At 39.6% G+C, this 27687-nt stretch overlaps 1 protein-coding gene across 3 annotated transcripts in view; it reads right to left on the bottom strand.

Moving 5' to 3' along the window:
- Positions 1-27687, bottom strand: part of CHM (CHM Rab escort protein) — a 211572-nt gene that overhangs the window by 6078 nt on the left and 177807 nt on the right. For all 3 annotated transcript variants that reach the window (XR_004539584.1, XM_033945876.1, XM_033945875.1), the window contains exon 14: positions 202-371. Coding sequence is in view for 2 of the 3 variants with exons in the window: in XM_033945876.1 (XP_033801767.1) it covers positions 202-371 (170 nt within the window). In the remaining variant the exon portion in view is untranslated. The remainder of the gene's footprint in view (positions 1-201; positions 372-27687) is intronic.

The raw sequence follows: 27687 nt of genomic DNA on the forward strand, positions 1-27687 counted from the left end.
TACTAAAGAATGTTAAGCTTAACATGTACTTAGCACGCATGCTGGAAACTACTGCATTAGTGGGAATCAATAGCTAAAGTAAGGACTCCTGGGTATATGTAACAGAAGCTATAGCTGCCTAGGACAAAACTGAATACCTCAGGTCCTACACAATAGCAACAACCCAAAAGAAAGAAAACCATGAATGTGTGTTTTATTCACCTGCTTAACAGCTTGCTCATTTCCTAAATGGGGATCTGGTCCAGAACAGACGTACACATTAGAGGGTAATGCTTCATAAGAAGATCTGTCTATTCCTGTTGAGTCTCTCATATTGAAATACAAAGCCCAGAGTATTTGTGGCTTTTCCAGCTCCTTTTCTTGCTCAGACTCTGAAAATAAAAACCAATCATTAGTTATCCAGACAGCTCAATGATATTAGGGACAAGTGTGAAATTCACACTAAGGAATTTTGAATGTGCATCAGTTTTTAGTACATATGTACAGTGGTGCTGGAAGACCATTTTAACTTAGCTATGAATACTAGGATTTTGTGTATGCTAAAGGGCTTTAGTGTATATGACAGGCTTTACCACACAGACCCCACAGTACCTTACAAATGCACCTAAGGGTATACAGTAAATGTACAGTAAACAAAGTTGCTTAACTAACAGATGTTCACCAAGGACAGCAGGATATTCATCCTGATGTTTGAGTGCTGTCATCTGATGGGCCCCAGGTCAGAAAAAATATCAACAAAGCTCTCCAAACCAGTAAAGCTTTCTAGAGATTTCTTGAGCTGGTGGTGTTAGACAAGGCCATCAGAATTCTGTATGAATTAGTATTATGAAAAGTCAGCTGCAAGGAAGATGGATGGTTTCACAAGAACTAATATCCTGAAATCCTTTTAGAACATCTGGCTATAGGTAAGCAACTTTGCTCTCTATGAAGGCAAGCAGGATAATGGTCCCTACACAAAGGAATCCCTAGCTATAAGCTGCCTCTATATATAAAAAAAAGGGAAACAAAAGTGCCAACTGACAACAGGCCATTTTGTCTTTTCTTTAAACAAAGGCAACCTGTAAATTAAAAAAAAGGGGCAGGGAACAATTGGATTCAAACCTTAAAGAGATGTTGCTTTACAGACTGACAAAATCAAGTGTCGTGTTGGAATCTTTCTCTAGATAGAATGGGATGTAATCTTTTCCATTGAGCCCAAAGGGCTACTGATTCTATTATGCTATGATATGCAAGCCTGCCTCATTATATTTAATATTTTTTAAGAATTACCAACACATGTGCAGTGATTGGGTGGTGGGTTCCCCTATAGGGTAACTCCTTGGGGGAGCTACACAATTCTGAGCATACGTGAGAAAAACATAGTAGTTTGTTTCAAGTTCTTTTTGGAATTTCTCAGCACACGGAAGAATTAGTGTATATCAAATAATTTCTCGTGGCTTTTCTGACATAAATCTATTCCTGCATAGAATATATATTGACTTCAATCTTCCAAGTTCGGCATCATAGCCATATGCACAGATTTTCGGTGTCCCCCAAGGTTCCATACTATTCCTATGTTGTTAAATCTTTTCCTGGTCCCACTTTTGACAATCGCTCAATCCACTGGCTTTACTGTTTTCACATACGCAGAAGATATTCAACTACTCCATCCGATTCAAACACAGAACAAGAACCAAAAGCTTGATTCAATTAGTCAATGGCTCACTGAAAACTTGCTGTCTCTTAACATCAGTAAAACTAAGTAAGGCTCTTCTATTCCCAACGACATATAATGAATCCCTGATAGCTCCTATCTGTATCAGATCAATCCCAATTCAACTTGACATGACGATCAAGCTTCTAGAGGTAATCCATGATGATAAACTGTCTTTCAATAAACAATTCAGTTCTGTAGTTCAGAAATGCTTTTTCAAACTTAAAATGATTCGTTCTCTTTATTCTCTCTTGGACCTCAAACCTCTCAATATACTTAACCATTCGCTGGTAATTTCTCATTAGATTACTGTAATTCACTGTATTAAGTCTCATGGTCTTCTGACATGGCATCAGCATTCTTGGAACCCATCTTACACTAACTTTGGACATGCTCAACTTTTCATGAATTATTTTCCAAACTGTACCTGCCGAGATGCCCATTTCTTCAGCTATTTGGGAAACCTTAATTCTGTCTGACAAAATTAAGTCCTCAACTTTCTTGCACATTTCTGTGGAAGTTGCTTCTACAGACCATCCAGTGTGGGGGGTCATCTTTAATAAACTCTCTACCCCACTTAAACTACTGGCTCCAAAATTTTACTTTGTAGGATGATGTGGCATACTCACCATAAACTGCAGTTATGCGTTTACGGATCTCCTTTGGCTTTTTCCCTTCTTTTGTGAGAAATTTTATCACTGAACGGTGTTTCAAATCTAGCAGTCTCTTACTTGACTCGCACGAGGACTCTCATGACATCCTTTCTCTTGGAATGTTTGTTTATTGTTTATTCCGATTTTTGATTAAACGCTTTATCGATACTTCAAAGCGTTGTACAGAGTTTAATATAACATTAATACAACATAAAACAGTTATGACATATCTATATAAAAATTTTTACAGTGTTGATGACAAATTACTTACAGGGTAATTATGTGCCCTAAGGCTCCAAAACACAATTAGGAGAGGGGGGAGAAATACAATTGATATAGAAAAGTGTGAGTGACATTCAAGGAAAACACGAAAGGGACTGGGAAGTTAAATGAAATAATAAAAGCTGGTATATCTCAGAATTTAAGAAATTTAATTAAAGGCTTCTTTAAAAAGAAAGCACTTTAATTTACTTTTAAAATTTTTTAGGTTTTCTTCCATTTTTAAATCTAAAGGGAGATTATTCCAGATCGTTGGGGCTGTTACAGAGAAAATGGATGTGCGACGAGTGCCAATTATTTTCAAAGATGGGATATTGAGATTGTTTTGAGATACGGATCAGCTCTCGGTGGATCATGAGGAATCAAAAGTTTATCAATGAATGCTGGTGTATGGGACTGTAAAGTTTTAAATGTTAAAAGGGCGATTTTATAAGTTAACCTGTAGGAGACAGGCAACCAGTGAGCATTTTGGAGTAATGGGGTAACATGATCAAATTTCTTTCCGCCGAAGATTATCTTGATAGCTGTGTTTTGGATAAGCTGCAAGCGTTTTATGTCTTTATGATAGATCCCTTTTAATAGTGAATTGCAGTAATCCAATTTTGATATTACGAGAGAGTGAATCAAAATATTTAGGGAACTAACGTCAAGTAACGGTGCCAGTGATCGGATCATTCTTAATTTATAAAAACAGTTTTTAACTAAGGCACTAATTTGTGGACGAAATGTTAATTTATTATCTAATAGGATACCTAATATTTTAGTAATTGTAATTGGAGCTAGAGCGTTATTTTCTATAGTGATCGGAGAAATTAGTTGAACTCCCTCTTTACCGGGGAAGAGGAGAGTGTTAGTTTTTGAAATATTTAGGGAGAGTTTGTTGGAGTTTAACCAGTCATGAATTTTATTTAATTTGAGATTTATTGATTGAATTTCTGATTGGCTATTAGGTTCAATAGGGTACAATAATTGTATGTCATCCGCGTAAGCATAAACAGTAAACCCTATTGATTGGCAGAGAGTCAGCAGAGGAGCCAAATAGATATTAAATAAAAGAGGAGATAAGATGGAGCCTTGGGGAATACCGAAATTAGAATGATAGGCTTTTGAAACTTCGTTATTAAAATGTACTGTAGAGGTTCTATTATTAAAGTACGAACGAAACCATTCAAGGACTTGGTCTGCAACCCCTATGGAGGAAAGGCGTAGCAATAAGAGATAGTGGTCAATAGTGTCAAATGCTGCGGCAAGATCTAATGAAACTAAAAGAACTGATTTGTGTTGATCTAGATAATAGTTTATGGTTGTGGTGAGGCCAAGTAAGGAAAATTCTGTAGAATGGTTTTCTCGGAAACCAGTTTGATTTGGGTGTAGGATGTGCGTTTTTTCAACAAAATTTGACAATTGCTGAAACACAATCTTTTCGGTTAACTTAGATAAAAAAAGGCAGATTTGCAATTGGGCGGAAATTAGAACATTCATCAAGATTTTTTTTTTGATCTTTTATGATTGGCGAGATAATGGAATGTTTCCATTCCGATGGAATTGTAGCTGTTGATAAACAAGAGTGAATAATTTGATGAATGAATGGCCCGAATACTGAAAAAATATTTTTTAAGGAAAAAAGGAGGAATAGGTTCTTGTTTAGAACCTTTAATGTTGATACAATGTAAAATATTTTCGATTGCTTTTAAGGATGGAAGTAAAAAATTGGATAATGAAGCATTAAATGTCTTATTCCTAGTTATTAAACTGTCGTTTTCAGAAGGGCTAGTGAGGTTTGCTACAATTGGTTTCTTATTAGAGATTTTAGATCTAATCGATGTAATTTTTTCCTGAAAATAATTAGCAAGAGTTTGAGCTGTTGGATATGCCACATTTTGCCTGATTTTTTCATTTTTAAATCCTGTTAGTTGTTTGAGAATTTTGAATAGAGTGGCTGAGTTTTTAGATTTAGAAATTCTATTGGTATAAAATTGTTTTTTAGTATTGGTTATTGAATGTCGGTAATGCAAAGCATGTGTATTATAGTTGTCTAAGTTTTCCTGGGTGGGATTGGAGTGCCATTTGCGTTCTGCCGATCGCACTTGTTGTTTTAAAAGCCCTAACGAAGCGTTAAACCATGGGTTTCTTTGTTTTTTTGCGGACAGTTTCTTTGTTATAATGGTGCTATTTTGTCTAACAAAGAACTGCAAGCCTTATTCCACATATTTATTTGATCGCTTAAAGTTGCAGAATCAAATTTTTCTGAGTCTATTGTGAAAGCTGTTGGGACCGTTGAATAGTCAATATGTTGGAAATCTCTAACAGTAAGAAAAAACTCGGAATTGTGAAACTCAATAATATTACAAAGAACACTTTCACTGAAATGAGAAAATGTCACAAAAAAGAAGAAGAACGCAGCACTGCTATAGTTCTAAAAGGGAAGGTACAGCTAACTGGAGGAAAAAGCCTCAGATAGGAGCCCTTCCACCACCACAATGGTGGTCCAAGGTGGTTGGACGTAACACCTCACTGGCAAAAAACCTCCAGACCGACCCCCCGTAGTAAAGAACTTAAAGCCGGGCGGCGGTGCAAACGATAGAGGATAACAATCCACTTATCTAGATTAGTAGATCGGTACACCGACGATGGCCAGCGTTTCACTCATCTGCTGCCTCAGGGTGTAAAGAAATCCGATCAAAACTAGAACCAGAATCAGAACAAAAATTCAATCAGTAAACTGGTAAAAATGCACAGCTTCAAAGATAATTAAAAGAAGCCCCAGTGACATACCTTAAGATAGGACGCAAGCTGCATCTCAAGATCAAAAGATGGCCGTACCATGACAGAACTGGGATTTATATAACACTGCCGGGTGGTGAACCCGGAAGTGACAATAGACAAAGAGTTATTACTGAACCAGCACTTGTGGAACAAATCGTGTTGTAATGAAGAGATTTTTTCTCTTTACTTAGTATTTGTATATATGTGTATGTGTGAAGAAAAGGTTTATGCTTTTACAAATCCAAAAATTGAACTTTCTTGTTTAAATGTTTTAATGTCAGTAGACCCAGAAATTTAAAACTAAAAATTTTTTGAATAAAAAATGAAAGACTGAAAAACTGAAAAAAAAATCAGTAGAACACACTCCATTCCAGTTTCGAATTTAGTCCATCTGGATCTTCACTCTTCAATCTGTGGATCCATTGTTGTTCTGCTCTTAGTAAACGCCGCTGTCTGTCCGGAACGCCCTCCTCAATATGGTCAATCACACAACATTTTAAGTCTGTAAACTGATGGTTGAATTCCAAACAGTGTGTGACCATAGGTGCCTGTAATCTGTTGTTCTTCAGACAACTCTTGTGTTCAGTGGCTCGAGTTTTAAAGGGACGAGTGGTCTGACCCACATAGATTAAGGGACATGAACACATAAACCACAAAAGTCGATGTACAGGAAGTTCTGTTTCAAATAAAAACTCTGATTGGTAGAAGGATGAATGAAGGTGTTAGACAGTTCTTTGGTCACGTTAGACGTAAAATCTCTTTACACTGTAATTCCTCAGGACGAGGCTCTTACTGTTGTTGAGGAATTTCTCCTCAACAACGTAAGTAATGATAGGATCCCTGTCCAGTTTATAATAAAACTACTATCTTTAGCCATGAAGAGAAACTATTTTAGGTTCATGGACAGGTTTTTTCAGCAGATATCGGGGGTAGCCATGGGGGCAACCATGGCTCCCTCGGTAGCAAACCTTTTCATGCAAAAATTTGAAAATACCTGGATTATTAATAATCCCTTCTCAGATAAAATTGCTATATGGCTACGTTTTATTGATGACGTTTTTGTGGCTTGGAAAGGTTCTAAAGGTGATCTGGATGAATTTTTTGAATGGTTGAACTCCAGACATTGTAACATCGAATTTAGCATGACTTATCACTCTAGTCACATTTCTTTTCTTGATGTTTTTGTTATCAAAGAAACAGGTTCTATTAAAACCACAGTATATAGAAAAGACACGGATAGGAATACCTTTTTGGATTTCTCAAGTAACCATCCGAACCCTCTGAAGCGAAGTTTGCCCACCTCTCAATTTTTCCGTTATCGTCGGTTATGTTCCGACATGGGAGATTATAAAACAAAATGCAAACAACTGTACTCTCGTTTAAAGAACAGAGGGTATCCCACTGGTGTTTTGAAAAAAGCATACAAAAGGGCTAAGTTCATTAATAGAGATCTTCTTTTCCTACCCCGTGAACCTGAGTCAATTGACAATATTGCCACATGCATTCTAGAATATTCTCCTAATATCAATATCATCTCCAAGATACTCAGACGTCACTGGACTATAATGAACCTTCATCCCTCTTTGAAAGACATTCATTTCAGAATAGCGTACTCACGCCAAAAGAATTTTAAAGAACTTCTAAGTCCATCTGACATAAGTGATCCTTGTCCACCCACCACACTCTCAACTGGTCATTTTAAGTGTGGGAAATGTTCTATTTGCACCATCACCAAAGAACTGTCTAACACCTTCATTCATCCTTCTACCAATCAGAGTTTTTATTTGAAACACAGAACTTCCTGTACATCGACTTTTGTGGTTTATGTGTTCATGTGTTCATGTCCCTTAATCTATGTGGGTCAGACCACTCGTCCCTTTAAAACTCGAGCCACTGAACACAAGAGTTGTCTGAAGAACAACAGATTACAGGCACCTATGGTCACACACTGTTTGGAATTCAACCATCAGTTTACAGACTTAAAATGTTGTGTGATTGACCATATTGAGGAGGGCGTTCCGGACAGACAGCGGCGTTTACTAAGAGCAGAACAACAATGGATCCACAGATTGAAGAGTGAAGATCCAGATGGACTAAATTCGAAACTGGAATGGAGTGTGTTCTACTGATTTTTTTTCAGTTTTTCAGTCTTTCATTTTTTATTCAAAAAATTTTTAGTTTTAAATTTCTGGGTCTACTGACATTAAAACATTTAAACAAGAAAGTTCAATTTTTGGATTTGTAAAAGCATAAACCTTTTCTTCACACATACACATATATACAAATACTAAGTAAAGAGAAAAAATCTCTTCATTACAACACGATTTGTTCCACAAGTGCTGGTTCAGTAATAACTCTTTGTCTATTGTCACTTCCGGGTTCACCACCCGGCAGTGTTATATAAATCCCAGTTCTGTCATGGTACGGCCATCTTTTGATCTTGAGATGCAGCTTGCGTCCTATCTTAAGGTATGTCACTGGGGCTTCTTTTAATTATCTTTGAAGCTGTGCATTTTTACCAGTTTACTGATTGAATTTTTGTTCTGATTCTGGTTCTAGTTTTGATCGGATTTCTTTACACCCTGAGGCAGCAGATGAGTGAAACGCTGGCCATCGTCGGTGTACCGATCTACTAATCTAGATAAGTGGATTGTTATCCTCTATCGTTTGCACCGCCGCCCGGCTTTAAGTTCTTTACTACGGGGGGTCGGTCTGGAGGTTTTTTGCCAGTGAGGTGTTACGTCCAACCACCTTGGACCACCATTGTGGTGGTGGAAGGGCTCCTATCTGAGGCTTTTTCCTCCAGTTAGCTGTACCTTCCCTTTTAGAACTATAGCAGTGCTGCGTTCTTCTTCTTTTTTGTGACATTTTCTCATTTCAGTGAAAGTGTTCTTTGTAGTAGTAATGGGAAATCTCTAACAGTGACATTTCTGGGGGCAGGAGAGGAAGTTTTAAAACATGGCAGTAAAACCATGTAATGATCAGACCAAGGAACGTGAAGTGTGACTGGTTGAGAAAAGTTTGGACTTAGATTACAAGGAGCAAAAATTGCATCTAAAGTGTGGCCCCGGGTATGAGTCGGTTCTGAATTTAAAATTTCAAAACCAAGGTCTTTAATGTGGGTTAACAGTTCAGAAGTAAATGAATTGGAAGAGTCATCAAAGTGGACATTAAAGTCACCTAAAAGAAGGGGTAATTGTGAAGTAATGGAGAAATCAGAAATTATAGACATAAGATGAGTGATCATTGTCTGGTTAACTGGAGGAGGAATATATAGTAATAGTAATTCTATTTTGGGTTTTGTATTGATTTTAACTTGGATACTTTCTATAGTATTGTTGTTTTGAGTTATTTCTACTGCTAAAGATATAGAAACATAGAAACATAGAAAAAGCGGCAGAAAAGGGCTATAGCCCACCAAGTCTGCCCATTCCAAGTATCCTCCCCCCCTGAGTTTACTCCCTTAAAGATCCCACGTGAGTATCCCATTTTCTCTTAAAATCCGTCACGCTGCTGGCTTTTATCACCTGGAGTGGGAGTCTGTTCCAATGATCCTCAACTCTCTCGGTGAAGAAATACTTCCTGAAGTCGCCATGAAACTTCCCTCCCTTGATTTTTAGCGGATGCCCTCTGGTGGTCGAGGGTCCCATGAGCCGGAAGATATCATCTTCTGACTCGATATGCCCCGTGATATATTTATACGTTTCAATCATATCTCCTCGTTCCCTTCTTTCCTCAAGTGAGTACATCCGCAATTTCTCTAGTCTTTCTTCATACGTGAGATCCTTGAGCCCCAAGACCATCCTGGTGGCTGTTCGCTGCACCGACTCGACTCTCAGCACGTCCTTTCGGTAGTGAGGTCTCCAAAACTGAACGCAGTACTCCAAGTGAGGCCTCACCATGGCTCTGTACAACGGCATCATAACTTCAGGTCTCCTGCTGACGAAACCTCTGCGGATACACCCCATCATTTGTCTTGCTCTGGAGGAAGCCTTCTCCACTTGATTGGCAACCTTCATGTCCTCGCTAATGATCACTCCTAGATCGCGTTCCGCTGTGGTCCTAACCAAGGTTTCACCATTTAGTACATAAGTTCTATGCGGGTTTCTCTTTCCCAGGTGCATTACCTTGCATTTTTTAGCATTGAAGCCAAGCTGCCAAGTAGTTGACCATTGACCAAGATAGACTAGATTTGAAAATAATCGCAAGACCTCCTCCTTTCTTTCCAATGCGATGATTGTATTTATAGGTGTAATTTGCAGGACTAGCATAGGATCATTAATCAGGTCCTTTACAAGATGATGTTTGCTTCGCAATGAATGAACATGTTTAGAGAATTAGGTGATAATATATCTGCGGTTTTTGTATGATTATTGTCCAATTTTATCAGATTCGCAGAGGTAAGTTCTTTTTTAGAATCAACTGAGGGGGGTCTGTGGCCCCAAAAAACAGGGATTGAGGAAAACTTAGAATCCATTAAGTTAAAGGAAATTACTAAGAGATAAAATACAATTAAAAAAGTGCAGAGTTTTAAAAGAAATTTTTTTCCATATAGAAACAAGAAAACTAATTTCTTGATTACAGCTAGAAAACAGTCAAGAAATTTGGGGAAGAGCCAGCGTTGCCCGAATCTTTGCTCCCAAAATTGCGCATAAAGGAGTGCATTAAGGAGCAGGACCTGCTCCTTAATCGCGCTCCTTTAGCGCGCGCCTTTGCGGCGTGCGCCACAAGTGAGGAGGAACTTATACTCATGTACCAGCTGGTTGGTGGGCGTGTCCAGCGGGCCGCCGCGCAGCGGCGGTGATTCAAGATGGAGGGGGGAAGGACTAATAAAATCAAAAGAAAAAAAAAACAGTAAAACAAGGAAACAGTCAACTAATGTAAACAGAGGGTAGACAAAGTGACAAACTTACTATGATTGATTTGACTGAATATAAAACGCTCCTCCCCTTAGGCGAAAACCGGCCATCCCAAATCGCTAATCTCGAACTCTGCCTCACTGACATGAAAACTTGGATGTCAAACAACAAGCTTCAACTTAACGCCTCCAAAACCGAACTCCTATGGATCAGAAACAAAAACACCAAATACCTACGACCTACACTAACATGGGATTCCACTCTACTAACGGCAGCAGATCAAGTTCGCAGCCTGGGAGTAACCCTAGACGGACACCTATCCCTATCTAACCACATATCCCAAGTGGTCTCCACCTCCTTCTACTACCTTCACCAACTGAAAAGGATCAAACCCTACATCTCCACACCAGACCTCGCCCAACTCCTATACGCATATGTCCTCTCCAGACTGGATTATTGTAACTCCCTATTTAATGGACTAACCAAAAATAATATCAAACGCCTCCAACGGGTCCAAAATGCAGCCATCCGCCTCCTACACAACCTCAACTACTGCGATTCCATCTCCCCGGCACTCCATGCTGAACACTGGCTCCCGATTAGCCAACGCTGCACTTTCAAAGCCCTGGCAATTGCTCACAAGAGAATCTACTCCACCACCCCCTCCTACATAAAATCCAAGCTTCCCATTTACAACCCCACTCGCACCCTCCGCTCACAGTCAGAGATACGCCTATGCACCCCCCCCCCGGAAGATCCCTGCTCACAGAAACCGCCCACAAACGATCCTACAGCCACTTCATTCCACACCTCTGGAACCAACTCCCCCCCCAACTTAGACAACAGAACTCATTATTAACATTCCGTAAATCGGTAAAGACCCTCCTCTTCAACTAAAGATCTCCTCTGTCTTCTCCCCCCCCTTAGGCCCCACCCTCCACTCTCCTATCACCTTCCCGAACTTCCAGTATGACCCTCTCTTCTCTATCCACTAACAAATGGCACCTAAACCCTTATAATTTTCCTTAAACTAAACTACTGTATTTCCCCCTTCTCTCTTTCTGCATACTCTCCCTGTATTTAATTCTCTCCAAAAACTATAAATCCAATCCCTAAACCTGTTGTACTACTTATATGTCTAGTTACTCCCCACTGTGTATGTTCATTTGTAAACCGTTCTGAGCTATTGGGAGGACGGGATAAAAATCTAAATAAATAAATAAATAAATAAAAACAAAAATAAAACCAATTTTAAGACAATTAACTAAAATAAAACCGTTAAGTAAAGTATTTTGCAAAATAATAAAACAGTAGTTAAAATTACCTGAACACTGATATCTTACAGATATAACAGCAGCAGAGTGATTTAGCGTGAAGAAGATAGAACATGCAGCAAAGATAAGCTATAAAATCGTCTTGAGCTAATGCTTATTTTAATACAGTATTATTCTAGCACATGTGAGCGTGCGCCGCAAGTGAGGAGGAACTTATACTCATGTACCAGCTGGTTGGTGGGCGTGTCCAGCGGGCCGCCGCTGTGCGGCGGCGATTCAAGATGGAGGGGGGAAGGACAGCTGGTTGGAATGTTAGACTTGCAATGAATCGCAACAATGCGTGAGTAACCTTGAAACATGTCACAACATGCACAGACTTGTTTCAACAAGCTTGCTATGTTCTTTCATACTCAGGTAGATAAATTATTGAACATCCCTCGTACTGCGTTTCATTACTGGTGGCCTTCTATAACTATCTGCAGTAGACCTTTGAGCAGGGCCTGTGGAATCTCTAAAAGTCATATACTACAAGATTATATAAGTATTTGATAGCCATTTCAAGTGTATAGACAAAAGCAAGAGAATTGACCCAATGATCTCCACAGACAAATCCAAGAAGAAACAAAAAACAATGTGGAGAAATGATGTTCCTGAGATGAACTTTATTAATATTAAAATAATATTAAAACTTGGCAAACCACATAAAAACCTCTAGGATGCAATCCGCTGAAAAGCTTTGGACCTTGGACCCAACACGGCCCGTGTTTCAACAGAATATCTTCTTCAGGGGTCCCTATGAAGTCCTATGGTAAAGATATGTGGATAAAAAATGCCAGTCGGAAATAAACTGTTCCGTAAAAGCTGTGTGCAGGACATGGGCTCAAAAAGCCGAGTGAAATGTACTGCAACCTTCAAAAGATCCAGATTTTTATAGGACCAATACAGTTACCTAGAACTTTACATGATGTGAGAAACTATTTAAAGGGAAGGTGGGGTGGGGGGAGTTCAGAAAAATTGGTGTCATTGTAAATAGTTTGTGCACTAAAGGAACAAACCACAGACAATATTTATACTTTATAATTAACATTGTTCAATGACATATAAGCATACAATGAATTTGAAAAATAAAATGTGGAGCGTAACTGTTATGATGAGCTTCTACAGAATATTATACCTTTGTTGTAACTAACAGGCATAAGGTGTCAGCAGGAAATGTCAAGACAGCCATTAAAACAAATGTCAGTAGATGGCAATAAGTGTGATGAGGCAGTCAAGAGTTGCTAATACATCATAGAAACCTAACCAACAAATATACGATATGAGAGGACTTCAGGTAAAGAAATAGTCTAGTAATCCCTGTGTTTGTTATATGGATTTGTGTCAAACAATTATTCTGAGGGACACTGTAAACTTATTTTGAACTTAATTTACTCATCATTTTAATACATACTACAGTAGAACCTAGCAGAATTGGTTTCTACTCATATATACAAAGCATAGCTCTTTATAGGACATGTAGCCTATGCAATGATTAGAAATTATTAAAATAAGTATTTCATGACAAATCCATAGAAACATAGAAAAATGACGGCAGAAAAGGGCCATAGCCCATCAAGTCTGCCCACACTAATGACCCACCCCCCTAACTTTGCCCTCTTAGATATCCCATAGCCCACACTAATGACCCACCCCCCTAACTTTGTCCTCTTAGATATCCCATAGCCCATCAAGTCTGTCAACTCTGATGACCCTCCCCCAAATTTACCCTCTTAGAGATCCCACATGTGCATTCCATTTATTCTTAAAATCTGGCACGCTGCTGGCCTCGATCACCTGCACTGGGAGTTCATTCCAAAGATCAACCACTCTTTCGGTGAAGAAATACTTCCTGGTGTCGCCATGAAATTTCCTGCCCCTGATTTTTAGCAGGTGTCCTCTTGTGGCTGAGGGACCTTTAAGAAAGAAAATATTATCTTCCTCCTCGATACGACTGGTGATATATTTAAACGTCTCAATCATGCCTCCCCTCTCTCTACGTTCTTCGAGAGAGTATAGCCGCAATTTAGTCAGCTTCTCCCTTGAGCCCCGAGACCATCCTTGTAGCCATCCATTGAACCGACTCAACTCTCAGCACATCTTTTCGGTAGTGTGGCCTCCAGAATTGCACACAGTATTCCAGATGAGGTCTCACCATGGATCTGTACAAAGGCATTATGACCTCGGGCTTCCTGCTAACGAAACTTCTACAGATACACCCCAACATTTGTCTAGCCTTGGATGAAGCCTTCTCCACTTGATTAGCAGCTTTCATGTCTTCACTAATGATTACTCCTAAATCACGCTCTGCTGCAGTCCTAGTTAAGGTCTCACCATTTAGGGTGTAATTTCTGCACGGATTTTTACTGCCAAGGTGCATGACCTTACATTTCTTAGCGTTGAAGCTAAGTTGCCAAGTCGAGGACCAATGTTCCAACAAGAGTAGGTCCTGTGTCATACCGTCGGGCAAATTGCTATTACTTACTATGTTACATAGTTTGGCGTCATCGGCGAATAATGTTATTTTACCTTGAAGCCCCTGAGTCAGGTCTCCTATGAATATGTTGAAGAGGATTGGGCCCAAGACCGAGCCCTGCGGCACTCCACTGGTTACCTCTGACGTTTTGGAGAGGATAAACAAACCAAAACTGCAGACTTGTACACGGTGCAGGCAAATTTTATTTTGACAAATAAATCTTAACTAAAAACCTATTTTGACAAATAAATCTTAACTAAAAACCTTTTTTAGATTTTTAGTTAAGATTTATTTGTCAAAATAAAATTTGCCTGCACCGTGTACAAGTCTGCAGTTTTGGTTTGTTTGCTCTGGTCTGTTTTTTCACTGCAGACGAAGTTGGACCTCTGGTTCTTTTGTTGTTTTGTTGTTTTGGAGAGGGTACCATTAACCACTACCCTCTGAAGTCTACCACTTAGCCTTCAGAGGGTAGTGGTTAATGTGTTAGCTCTTATCCTATGTCCTGGTAAAAATCACAGCATTGTATGACAGATGAACACAAATGTTCTCATTCTATATCATTTATATTAACTAAAGCAGTACTCAACCCTTGTGCAAACCCATCATACCATTTAACTAATCTGTGACAGAGATCAAGGTTCACTTGTGTCATACCTTGCCTATTAGTATCACTACCTATGGAAGTCTTTTAGAAAAGGAAAGAGGTGGAAGAACCAAGAAACTGAGTGTTATGGTCCAAATATTTTAGAATAACTACGATATATTTTAAATAGGGATCTACAATGACAGATATTAACAAAAAGCATAAAATTTGACATGCCTGGAAAGAGAACCTCTGAGACTCAAAAGAAGAAAAGTGTAATTGATAGGTCAGGATCTCAACTGACAGTCTTCAAGGACCACAAACCAATCAGGTTTTCAGGATATCCCAAATAAATGAGCCAGACAGACATATGTATACATTGGAGGCAGTGGGAATGCAAATCTCTCTCATAGAAACATGATGGTAGATAAAGCACAAATGGCCCATCTAGTCTGCCCATCCGTAGTAACCATTATCTCTTTTTCTCTCCGAGAGATCCCACGTGCCTATCCCAGTCCATTTTGAATTCAGACACAGTCTCTGTCCCTCATATACAGTATATCCATTATGGATATCCTGAAAACTCAAATGATTTGCCACCCTTGAGGGCCAGAGTTTGAGACCCATGGGGTAGGAAAACCGTCACAAAATAGAATTATGTCTATTCTCTTCTACTGGGGAAGAGGCAGCTAATTCACAAATACCAGCAGTGGAGAAAAAAGATCTCACATTTCAACTCAGAGCTTTTTTGTACTCCAATCTGTCTTCTCTTTGGGTCTCAATCAAGCTATTGAATGGAGGGTGTTCCTTTAGGTGGAGCATCTGTGATGACGTCAGGCATAAGTGTTATTTGAGATCAAAACCAGCACCATGTTTTCAGTTCTAGCAGCCATCTGCGTTTGTTTGGAATTTACAATTTAATCCCTTGATGTTGCTTTGGCGAAACGGGGTACTCACATTGGGACTTTTAGGTCTTTTCGCTGTGTAATCGTGGACTTGTTCTATTTCTGATGAATGTTCATGCTGGAACTATATCAGGCTTACAGTTTAATGCTGTTTTGCCTATTGTTCGTAGAAGAGCTTAAACCATTTTTTGTTGCTGGAGTGGATTTTTTTTCTTTGACCTATGATGAGCAGTGAACTTATTTTCAGCATTGTTGTTATATTAAGCTCCGAGCTGAAATGTGAGGTCTTTTTTCTCCACTGCTGGTCTATGTGAATTAGCTTTCTATTCCCCAATAGAAGAGAATAGACATAATTCTATTTTGTGATTTTTTTTCTATTCTACCTGGTGTGTATTTTTATAGGAAAACCTTTCTAATATTTGAAAATGCTAAGCACAAAATATGTTAAGAGCTATAAGAGAGATGTCCCTATTTAATACTGTCATTGGTTTCAATAAACTGAAATGCTGTTCCTGAAAAGAAGAACAACATAAATCTTTCAGTGTATAAAAAGAATACATATTGTAAATGGTGACGGGACAATCGCACGCCAGACACCAGCATGCAAACAATCGAGCGCTGACAATTCGGCGCAAGACACAAGCGCGCCGCAGGAAAACTTAGTTTTAAAGAGCTCCGACGGGGTGTGTGGGGGGAACCCCCCACTTTACTGCATACTGTTCGTGCAGCCATTTTCTCTAAAATGGAGGGTTCCAACCCCCCAAAACCTCCCCCCAACAGCAGCGTGAACACTATGCAGTAAAGTGTGTGTGTGTGTGTGGGGGGGGGGGTTCCTCACTCACACCCACTTCGGAGCTCTTTAAAACTAAGTTTTCCTGCGGTGCGCTGGTGTCTTGCACTGAATTGTCTGCCCTCCATTGTCGGCGCGCTGGTGTCTCGCGTGCGACTGACTATGACCGTTGTAAATACACACACATACTCCATTATTCTTTCTTCCAAACTTTATTAAGTAACATGCTTTCACCTATATTCTTCTCTGCTACCACCAAATTTCAGTTCTATGCTTTACATCTTGCTGTACTGAATGCCTGAAACAGTCATCCTGAATGGATATGTCATACTCCTCCTCTTACAATATTCAAATCCTGATTCAAAACATACACTTGAGGCTGCTTTAAAAAAAAACAAAAAACTGAAATCCTAGTTCTTCCTAAACATAGCCTGCTCAATTTTAACCAAAAGTCTAAGAACTTCTTGTCATATGTGTTTCCTGACTAGACTGCAAGCTCCAGATGACAGGGACCATCTTCTACATCTATCTGTAAATTAGCATCTATGTTAATTACGTTTGTCAACCTATGGAACACAGAAGCTTTTGACATTGTACAAAACACACTCATATAGTAAAAGTTCATTTTGCTTATAAAGTTCTCTCTTTCTCATTTAAGCAGCAAAATGAATTAAGTCCTTTTTTCCAAGTGACTTTGTCTCTTTGACCTGCTATGGCCCAGTGCTCACTTTATTTGGTGATTCATTTTCAGTAACTCCAACAGTATTTGTTCTGACATTTTAATTAAAATACGACCACTACCTCATCCAGATGATAAAAGGGTCCATGTTTCAGTGCCTCAGTGCACCTGAGGACCCTCTGATCACCCAGTTTCCTCAAAAGAATTTGAATCAGATTCTAAACAATACATCATTTTAAAACTGCTTTGGTTTTAAACATTAAACCAAAATATGAAAAAAAAAGATATATTAAAAAAAGATGAAATGTGTGGTGTTCAGACAGAAACCGCTCAACTCCCAGCAGAAAAAGCATGTGCGTAGGTAAATATGTGATTTCAGGAGCAGGAGTAGTTTTATGGAACAAATTGACAGGACCACTGAGATCACTTTTTGATATTTTAAAATTTTAGAGGGTTTTGAAAAGTACTTTGTTTACAGGAGCTTTTATTTAAGGAATAAGCAGGTTAGAAATGTTATAAATAAATAAATATGTATATACACTACACATCACAAGAGGGTTCTTCAAAAAAATTCCACACTTTCATATTTTCACAGGAAATGGTTGGGTGGAGAGAAGTGGTAAGAAGATATGTCGTAGAACATCATTAACTCTTCCCCTTGTCCTTCCCCTCCCTTGTAAATTCCCCCTCAAAGTCTCTTCCACTCTTGCAATTTTTCTCTTCAAAGTCTCAACCATGTAAACAGCTCCCTAAATTGTAATTCTCCTGGAAATGTCCAGCTATCTTTTTTGTAATCCTAAATCCTAAATTGTAATTTTCCTGGAAATGTCCAGTTAGCTTCTTTTGTAATCTGCTTAGAACTGCAAGGTACGGGCGGAATAGAAGTCACTAATGTAATGTAATCATGTGACTAGTCAGTCAGGCAAAACAAGGTGATTATGTGGGAAAGTGACATAATTTGCTTTTGAGATATTTAAAAATAGTGTTTAAAAGATAAAAGTACAGAAACCTTTTGAAGATCATATATATATATAAAATGCTGGATTGATATCCTTTGAGTCTTGCAGCCACAATATAAACAGCAAAAGTAGAGAAAGTTTAAAACTTAAGTAAATATAAACCTATTGTATATCATAGTGTGAGCCTGTAAAGTACATAGTATTGTAGAGAAGGCTACAAGTGTATCTTTGCCTTAATAAAATTGTCTGCTGGGAATTAATAAAATATGTCTCACTTGGAAAAAAATATGCCTTTCAAAAATAAACATTAAACATGAAAGCTGATGGACTACAATAAATTTATGAAAATGAATCATTTTTCAAGGGTTCATATTATAGAGAAGACCTGATAAAATAAGGAGCAAGTCCGTAAATAAAGTAGGATGTTGACATAGTAGATAAAAGATTGGCTTTGTTGAACTGCTGACTCGCAGATGGATTTTGCTATGACATTATAAAAAGCTATATGTAATTTATATTAAATCGAGCTAGAACCTAGCTAGAAAAAAGTCACATCATCTAATTTTCATGACAAGTTCTAGTTTCCCCTAAGGCTCATCTCTGAACCTTGCTGAGCCTCTTCACACAACAGTTTGCGTCATGCAAACTCTGATAACACAAGGAGAGGCAGAGAATAAGAAATAAGGAAGGAAAAGACTTTAAAACTTTAGAAAGACAATTATATGCAAGCTAACTTAGAAAACATTTTTTATTTCATAATGATTGTGTATGTCCTCAATTCAAGACTAAGGGAGCACAGTTGTTCATTTTTGTAATAAATATGGTCTTACAAAATATTTAAAAGTAAGCAACTATTAAAGCTGAGACCCCCCGCCCCCTGATTTCCCTCATAGGTTATAACAGCCTTATTCACTGTGACCTGTGCTGGAAATGTGCTGCAGCCTGCCTCAGCTCTAAAGGTAGCTTGATCTGGAAGAAGAAATTACCGCCTCAAACTGTTCCTCCAATGCTGAATCTTCGGGCTGCGAGTTGGACCGATGTCTGACTGAGCCTCAAGCCCATGTGGACCCACAGACAAGAAAGGGGGAGGTGAAATGCAGCTGGCACCCTGTGGGACTCCACTTAGCCTCTTATAAATGCCTGACACCCTGTGCTTAAGCCCCTGTGATGCAGTAGATGAGCAATGCTACAAGGGGAATGGACCTCATATTCAAAAAGATTTCTGCAAGCTAGCCAACAGGTACCACAGAGGAATTAGCTTGTCAGCTGCAGACTTTAGTCTGCTCCTCCTCCATACAAGCAGAGCTGGACCCTCGATTAGGGGAGTTCTTAGCACCAAAAGCAGTCAAAATACAGAAAAAATAAAGACAGAGAAGATCAGAAAGATTCCTTCCAGCTCATGTGCAGAAGGAAAAACAGAAGAGGGGAGTAATGCCCTCTAGTGAAGGATGAAGGATTCAAAAACTGGTGTGGATTCCTTCTGCATAGTTCACGAGCACTGAGATATTACCAATCCGTGCAGAATGATACAGCGATTGCACTAGAAAAAGTAATAAGTTGCTTTGCATTGCAGCTCTTTTACTAAACTGCTGTTAAGTGCTAGCATGTGCTTACTTCAGCTTAAAAATGCTTACCATGCGACGTGCTCTAGTGTCCCATGGTAAATGGGCACTGGTGTGTGTAGACATTTTTAAATATTTTCTTCAAGGGGGTGTGTCTAAAGGCAAGGAGTGGGAATGATGGCGCTAATCAATTTATGTAAGGAGCACTGCCATGTAGAGAATGACATGGTGACAAAATTCATCACCGTTCCTGTCCCCGCGGTAAACAATCTTCATGTCATTCTTTAAGTAGAGAGGGAAGAATCAGAGTATGAATGGCCACAACCACTGACCCTCAAGCTTTGCTTTGAAGAATGCTGGTGTAGAAGGATTGAGATTGAATTAGACACTAGAAAATGACATGGGATTATTTCCCACGGTTATCCGCGGGGACGGGAACGGTGATGAATTTTGTCACCGTGTCATTCTCTACTGCCATGCACTGATTAATGCAGGAGCCCTTATTGCCTACAAAAAAAGGAGGCACTAGAGCCTCACAAATTAATTTTTTAAATGGTTTGCGTTAAAGGCAAAATTAGCACATGGCCACTAACTTAGAAAATGGGAAAAATCAGCCATTTTATGGCTGCGGGAACACTGGCCTTAGCATGTGGGAAAGACATGGGTAAGGTGTACAATGAGGCCACTTATTAGTAAAAGGACATCTTAGATCCTGTTTTGTTAATGCTTAGCTTAAATTAATCAAGTTAGCACATTCTGTCACCATGGTCCATCATAGAAACATGATGGCAGATAAAGGCCAAATGGCCCATCTAGTCTGCCCATCCACAGTAACCATTATTTCTCTCTCTCTCCGAGAGAACCCAGGTGCCTATCCCAGGCCCTCTTGTATTCAGACACAGTCTCTGTCTCCATCACCTCTTCTGTTTGCCATGTAGGAATTTCAAAAATTTAGCTGCAGAATCTTTTTAATGCTTGCCACAGAACCTATTCCTCAGCTGCCACAAAAAATTTAAGGTCTTGACTTTAGTGAATTCAGTGATCCATTTCTGAGGGCTTGAAGTGCTAACTAACCTATATTACTTATTAACCATGTCAAAATTCTCCTTTAAAAGCATGAACTACTTTGCTAGAGCATTATTCTGTCCCAGAACACTAATGCTGAAGCAACTTATATGCCCAATGTACTTGTTAACTGTTTTGCTGAGTGCAGAACAACATTAGGAGGCTTTGTGGTATTTTTGCAGTTAGGCAGCAGCAAACCATGCATTAAGTATATTTTATGAAGGGGTGTGTACTAAGAATGGGCATGGAAATTGTTCTGTGAATTGTACGCTTCAAATACCATGTGCAGGGAACATAGAACCACTTACTGCCTCTTAAATAGGAGGTGCTAATTATTTATACTCTAAAACAAAACAAAGTACTACTCACGAATGGAACTTTTAACAGAGGATCTTATAAAGACGCATGCTGGGAATGCCTCTATTGGTTGCTACATCATATTGATGAGTAACTGCACATTTTTAGTAAAAGGACCGCTTAGTAACAAATACAGGTACAAGATCCTTTATTTGAAATCCTTGGGACCAGGGATATTTCAGATTTTGGAATGGTAATGTAAAGTCAGAAAAAAAAGGCAGACCATAAGACCACAACCAGACCTTTTTTTTATTTCAAAATAAGGCAAACAAGTGTATCGATTTTTCACTCTGTCAAAAATTACAAAGACTAGGGGACACTCAATGAAGTTACACAGAAATACTTTTAAAACCAATAGGAGGAAAGTTTTTTTCACTCAGAGAATAGTTAAGCTCTGGAATGCGTTGCCAGAGGATGTGGAAAGAGCAGATATCGTAGCTGGTTTTATGAAAGGTTTGGACAAGTTCCTGGAGGAAAAGTCCATGGATTGTTATTGAGAAAGACATGGGGGAAGCCACTACTTGCCCTGGATTGGTAGAATGGAATGTAGCTACTCCTTGGGTTTTGTCCAGGTACTAGGGACCTGGATTGGCCATCGTAAGTACATGCTTGATGGACCATTGGTTTATTCTTATGTTCCTTAAACACTTCAAGCACTTCAAACATAAACATGTTCCAAACTATGGGACTGGAACAATGCCTTTAAAGATAAATGAAGTCTCAAATGTTAATTTTCAGATAAGGGATCTTGTACCTGTACTGAGACTTCAGTGTTTACCTGGGTTACCTTAATTACTACTACTATAACTATTTATTATTTTGCACAGATACATTTATTGTATCATTTAAAATCAATGTTGTTACCATCTGACTTTTGTGCTGTTGTCGCACTTGGACTACTGCAATGTCCTGTACCTGGGAATAACTAAGAGCAGGTGCAGGGCTTTACAGGTGGTACAAAATGCTGCGGCTAGATTGATAACGGGATCATCAAGATATGAGTATATTACTCCATATCTCTGACAATTGCATTGGCTGCCAGTTGCATTCAGAATTCAATACAAAGCAATTATGATATGTCACCAATTTTTATATGGTATGATCCCTGAATTTTTTTAAAGGTTTGCTGTCTGAGTATCAACCATTAAGATCATTGCGCTCTGAAAGTTCAGCATTGATGAAAACAATGGCTAACCCTAAATATGTGGAAACGGATGCCATGACTTTTACATGTGCAGGGGTTAAGTTGTGGAATCGCCTGGTTGGTCAAATCCGAAAATGTAGAGATAAGAGCTCATTTAGGAAAATGCTGAAAACACAATTATTTGTAAATGCATTTCTTTGAGAAATTGATTTTATGTAAAGATTGAATCTGTTTATTTTGTTCTAACCTTGTTCTGAATTTTATAATATTTTATGTATGTAACTACAGTGGAACCTTGGTTTACGAGCATAATTCGTTCCAGAAGCATGCTTGTAAACCAAATTGCTCGTATATCAAAGCAAGTTTCCCCATAGGAAGTAAGGGAAACTGCTTTGATTGGTTCCACCTCCTCCCCCCCCTCCACGAGGCTACCGGCGCTGCTCCATTCTCCCCCCCTCTTGAGGAATCCGCAATCCAGCTTCCCCCCCTGCGAACCGGCATCTCCCCCCCCGCTCGCGTTGCCCCCTCCACCGCGATCCTACTTTCCCCCCTCCCGAGCAGTCAATGACACCCTTTACCCGACTTGGCACCAGTGCCGGTGCCCGAAGATCCTCCCTCTTCTGGCGCGGCTGGGCGGTGCATCGGAGATCCTCCTTCTTCTGGGCTGGGCTGGGCTGGACTGGCTTTGAGCATTTGCGCATGCTCAAAGCCTTCTGGTCTTGCTCTCAATCTCGGAAAGAGCGAGACCAGAAGGCTTTGAGCATGCGCAAATGCTCAAAACCAGTCCAGCCCAGCCCAGACCAGAAGAAGGAGGATCTCCGACGCACCACCCAGCCCAGGCCGCGCCAGAAGAGGGAGGATCTTCGGGCACCGGCACTGGTGCCAAGTTGGGTAAAGAGTGACATTGACTGCTCGGGGGGGAAAGTAGGATTGCGGTGGAGGGGGGGCAACGAGAGCGGGGGGGGGGATGTCGGATCGCAGGGGGGGGGCGCTCGTATAGCGAGGCAAGCTCGGTTTACGAGGCACCAAGTTTGCGAATGTTTTGCTCGTCTTGCAAAACACTCGCAAACTGGTGCACTCGTAAACCGAGGTACCACTGTATTTGTAAACCATTTTGGAATAAAACGGTATATAAATTTTAAAAATAAATAAATAAATAGCACTACCAGATGCACGCAACACTGTACATTAAACATGTAAGAAATAGTCACTGCTCGAAAGAGCTAGAGCATAAGAACATTATGACAGACAAACAGGACAAAAAGAGTAACTCTATATGCACTGCTCAGATAAGGAATTACACAGGAAATGAAGAGGCAGATAGGGTAGTGGACTATAGAGGGAATGACAAACAGAAATGGGTGCTTTACAAGTGGGTTGGATTAGGACTTAAACACAGCTTCAAAAAAGTGGGCTTTTAGTGTGGATTTGTATACTGCTAGAGATGGAGCCCAAAATATTGAGTCAGGTAGGTTGTTCCAGGCATATGGCACAGCAAGGCAGAACAGACGGAGATGGGAGTTGGCAGACGAGGAAAAGAGTACAGACAAGAGAGACTTACCCAACGGAGGCCCTGGTGAGGGGTATATGAGGAGAGATACTGAGGAGCTACAGAATGAATACACTTGCAGATCAATAAGAGGAGTTTGAACCGTATGCGGAAATGGACAGGGAGCCAGTGAAGTGACTTAAAGAGAGGGGTAACGTGAGCATAATGACACTGTCAGCAAACAAGGTGTACAGCAGAATTCTGAACAGATTATCACTTGTGTCCTTTTAATAGTTTGACAAATTAATTCCCTTCTACTAGAGTCAGCATGGTTTCAGTCGAGGGAGATCTTGCCTCACAAATTTGCTTGACTTCTTTGAAGGTGTGAATAAACATGTGGATAAAGGTGAGCTGGTTGATGTAGTGTACCTAGATTTTCAGAAAGCTTTTGATAAAGTTCCTCATGAGAGGCTCCTGAGAAAATTAAAGAGTCATGGGTTAGGTGGCAAAGTTCAGTTGTGGATTAGGAATTGGTTATCGGATAGAAAACAGAGGGTAGGGTTAAATGGTCATTTTTCTCAATGGATGAGAATAAACAGTGGAGTGCTGCAGTGATCTGTACTGGGACTGGTGCTATTTAACTTATTTATAAATGATCTGAAAATTGGAACGATGGGTGAGGTGATTAAATTTGCAGATGACACTAAACTTTTTAAAGTTGTTAAAACTCATGCGGATTATGAAAAACTGAAGGCAGACTGGGTGTCCAAGTGGCAGATGAAATTTAATGTGGGCAAATGCAAAGTGATGCACATTGGGAAGAATAACCCAAATCACCAGGTTACCAGATGCTAGGGTCCATCTTGGGGGTTAGCACCCAAGAAAAGGATCTGGGTGTCATTGTAGACAATACGATGAAACCTTCTGCCCAATGTGTGGCAGCGGTCAAAAAGGCAAACAGGATGTTAGGAATTATTAAAAAAAGGATGGTTAACAAGACTAAAAACGTTATAATGAACCTGTATCGCTTCATGGTTCGACCTCAGCTGGAGTATTGCGTTCAATTTTGGTCTCCTTATCGATTTTTCACTCTGTCAAAAATGACAAAGACTAGGGGACACTCAATGAAGTTAACAGGAAATACTTTTAAAACCAATAGGAGGAAATATTTTTTCACTCAGAGAATAGTTAAGCTCTGGAACGCATTGCCAGAGGTTGTGGTAAGAGAGGATAGCGTAGCTGATTTTATGAAAGGTTTGGACAATTTCCTGGAGGAAAAGTCCATAGTCTGTTATTGAGAAAGACATGGGGGAGACCATTGCTTGTCCTGGATCAGTAGCGTGGAATGTTGCTACTCCTTGGGTTTTGGCCAAGTACTAGAGACCTGCATTGGCCACCATGAGAACAGGCTACTGGGCTTGATGAACCATTGGTCTGACCCAGTAAGGCTATTCTTATGTTCTTATGTTTTGGAAATGTTTTCTGCTTTTTCATTATTTTATAAAAATATTTATGTCATTGTTAGAAGTCCTATGTAAATTAAGTTGGAATAAGGAGTGACCTGTTGCTAGCTGATTGGCTGCAATGACGGCATTCATTTGAAAAAAGCCACCACACCGCCATTTTTTAGAGTAGCAAAAGCAATTGCAAACTGAAAACAACAAAAGCTTAAAAATTATAGCAGTCAGATGTTAGATGATCTTAAAGGTATGAATAAATTTTTTTTAGAGTAGTTTATAAATAAAAGAGTATAATATAATTGTAAAAGAAATGCGTAGGTTTTAAGAACCTTTTTTGATATCTTTAAGGTTTATACAATTGAGGCTGTGGAAAGAGAAAAGACTGTGAAAATTTCAAGCCCCTGATGAAGCAAGAAATAGTGAAACAGCAGAACTCCCGTTGGGTGAAAGCTAAGTACCATAGTTTTATTGCAGTCAAAGTGGAGCTGAATTAAAATTAAGTATAACAGTCTGCAGTGGGACTTATGTGAATTAGTGATGATATTCATACCCCAGTAAAAACACCAGAAAGTTACTAGTGTTTGAAGTTCATTATCCCACTTATAAGTGATATCAGAGTAACTAGTTTCATTTCACTTGTCTCAGTTTGCTATATAATATTATCTAGTTGAGCAAGTTGTGTTCTGATATTGCTTGATTTGACATTGTTAATATTAAGACATCTTCTCTAAGAACTGCATTTTTTGACAGGTTTTCTCCCAGTTTACTCATGTTCATATATATTCATATGTTTGAAGGCTCAAAATTCATTAAGACAATAAACCTCAGGTTTCAATTTAAACATCTACAGTTCAGGTAATCATAGCAGACATGCAGGTGTGAACAAGTACAATACTGGCTCTTACCACAGAATGGTTTGGATGCATACATGGATTTATTTACTGGACAAAATAATGACTTTTGCAACAAATAAAGCAGAAAGGTCTAGTCACAAAATAGTTTGATCATAAACTATGCTTTCTCTGATTGAGCATGTTGATTCACATTAAATCAGTGTATTGCTGTCTTCTGTTAGAAGCCAGTGCAAGTACCACTCTATACCTATAACATTAGCGGAAGAAACATCTGAATGGTTAGCGATCTGGAAAACTGAGAGTGACAACTGCTTGCAGAAAGAAATGTACATATTGAAACTCTCCATAATATCAAATAATAAGAAACAAAACATATGTACAGAAAGGAACCTTATAAATAACATTAAGAGCAGGGAAAGTTAGGAAAAAAGACAAGCAAATTGATATTTGAAGGATTATATCAAGCACTGTAGTGGTAAGAAAAATATTATTTTACTAAAGAACAATTATGGTCCCCAAAGGAGATTCAGCGAGTCTCATTCAAAACATAAATAGGTCACATAATGCAAAACAGAACATGGTAATATCATGATTTCATTGATCTTTTCAGCAATATAACCCTGGCAATATTTCCTTAGAACAAAACAATTGCTGCTGTTGGGTCAGACCAGTGGTCCATCGTGCCCAGCAGCCCGCTCACACGGCGGCCCTTGGTCAAAGACCAGTGCCCTGAGACTTGCCCTACCTGTGTACGTTCTGGTTCAGAAGGAACTTGTCTAACTTTGTCTTGAATCCCTGGAGGGTGTTTTCCTCTACGACAGACTCCGGAAGAGCATTCCAGTTTTCTACCACTCTCTGAGTGAAGAAGAACTTCCTTACATTCGTATGGAATCTATCCCCTTTCAATTTTAGAGAGTGCCCTCTCATTTTCCCTACCTTGGAGAGGGTGAACAGAAAGGAATGTGCACTTTTACAGCAGTACCTCCTGGTGTTCAGCCAATGGATGCTTTGTTTTACATCAGTGCATCTCAAACTGTGTGCCTCCTGAGATTCCAAGTGTGCTGCGGCACACTGAGGAGGAAGAGGTGCCTGCCAGCTGACTTTCCTACGCGGTACAGCGCCAGCGCTGCCCGATTTGCCGAAAGCCTGCATGTTTCCCCTTTCTCTCTATCATCCTCCTGGCCTCCCGGTCTTACCTTTAAAGCTAATTACAGCAGCCTGCAGAGGATCGCCGGTAGGTAAAATGATTTTATTTTCAATATAGTGATTGAAATGTGTCAGTTTTGAGAATTTATATCTGCTGTGTATATTGTGCGTATATGAAAAATGAATGGAAAAAATTGCATTACAATTAGTAAAGGGGATGTGATCGGGGGCAGAGCTTGGGTGGGCCTAAGGAGGTCTGTGGTTGGGGTACTCAGTTGATATTTGTTAGACTTAGGGGTTACATAGCTTGAAGTAGTTGAGAAACACTGCTGTAGGCAATCAGCTGGTGCCAGTGCTTCTCCTTCTCTCCGGCCCTCTTCCCTGCTGGCACCCCCTACTGGCGTCTTAGGGTCCATCTGGAGGGCCTCTGCACATGCGCGGACGTCAATGTGATGATGTCACGCATATGCGTGATGTCATCACGGCAATGTCTGCACACTTCTGGGTGTCTCAAGCCGTGGCCACTACCTTTAGTGTGCCCTGGCTCGAGAACGTTTGAGAGACACTGTTTTACATGGTATATCACAGATACAGCATTATTTCCGAAATCAGTCTCTCAACCAGGCTTGAAGGAGACTGAATTGTTATTCAGTCATGT

Source organism: Geotrypetes seraphini, chromosome 5 (genome assembly GCF_902459505.1).
Source record: "Geotrypetes seraphini chromosome 5, aGeoSer1.1, whole genome shotgun sequence".
In the NCBI taxonomy this organism is placed as follows: domain Eukaryota; kingdom Metazoa; phylum Chordata; class Amphibia; order Gymnophiona; family Dermophiidae; genus Geotrypetes; species Geotrypetes seraphini.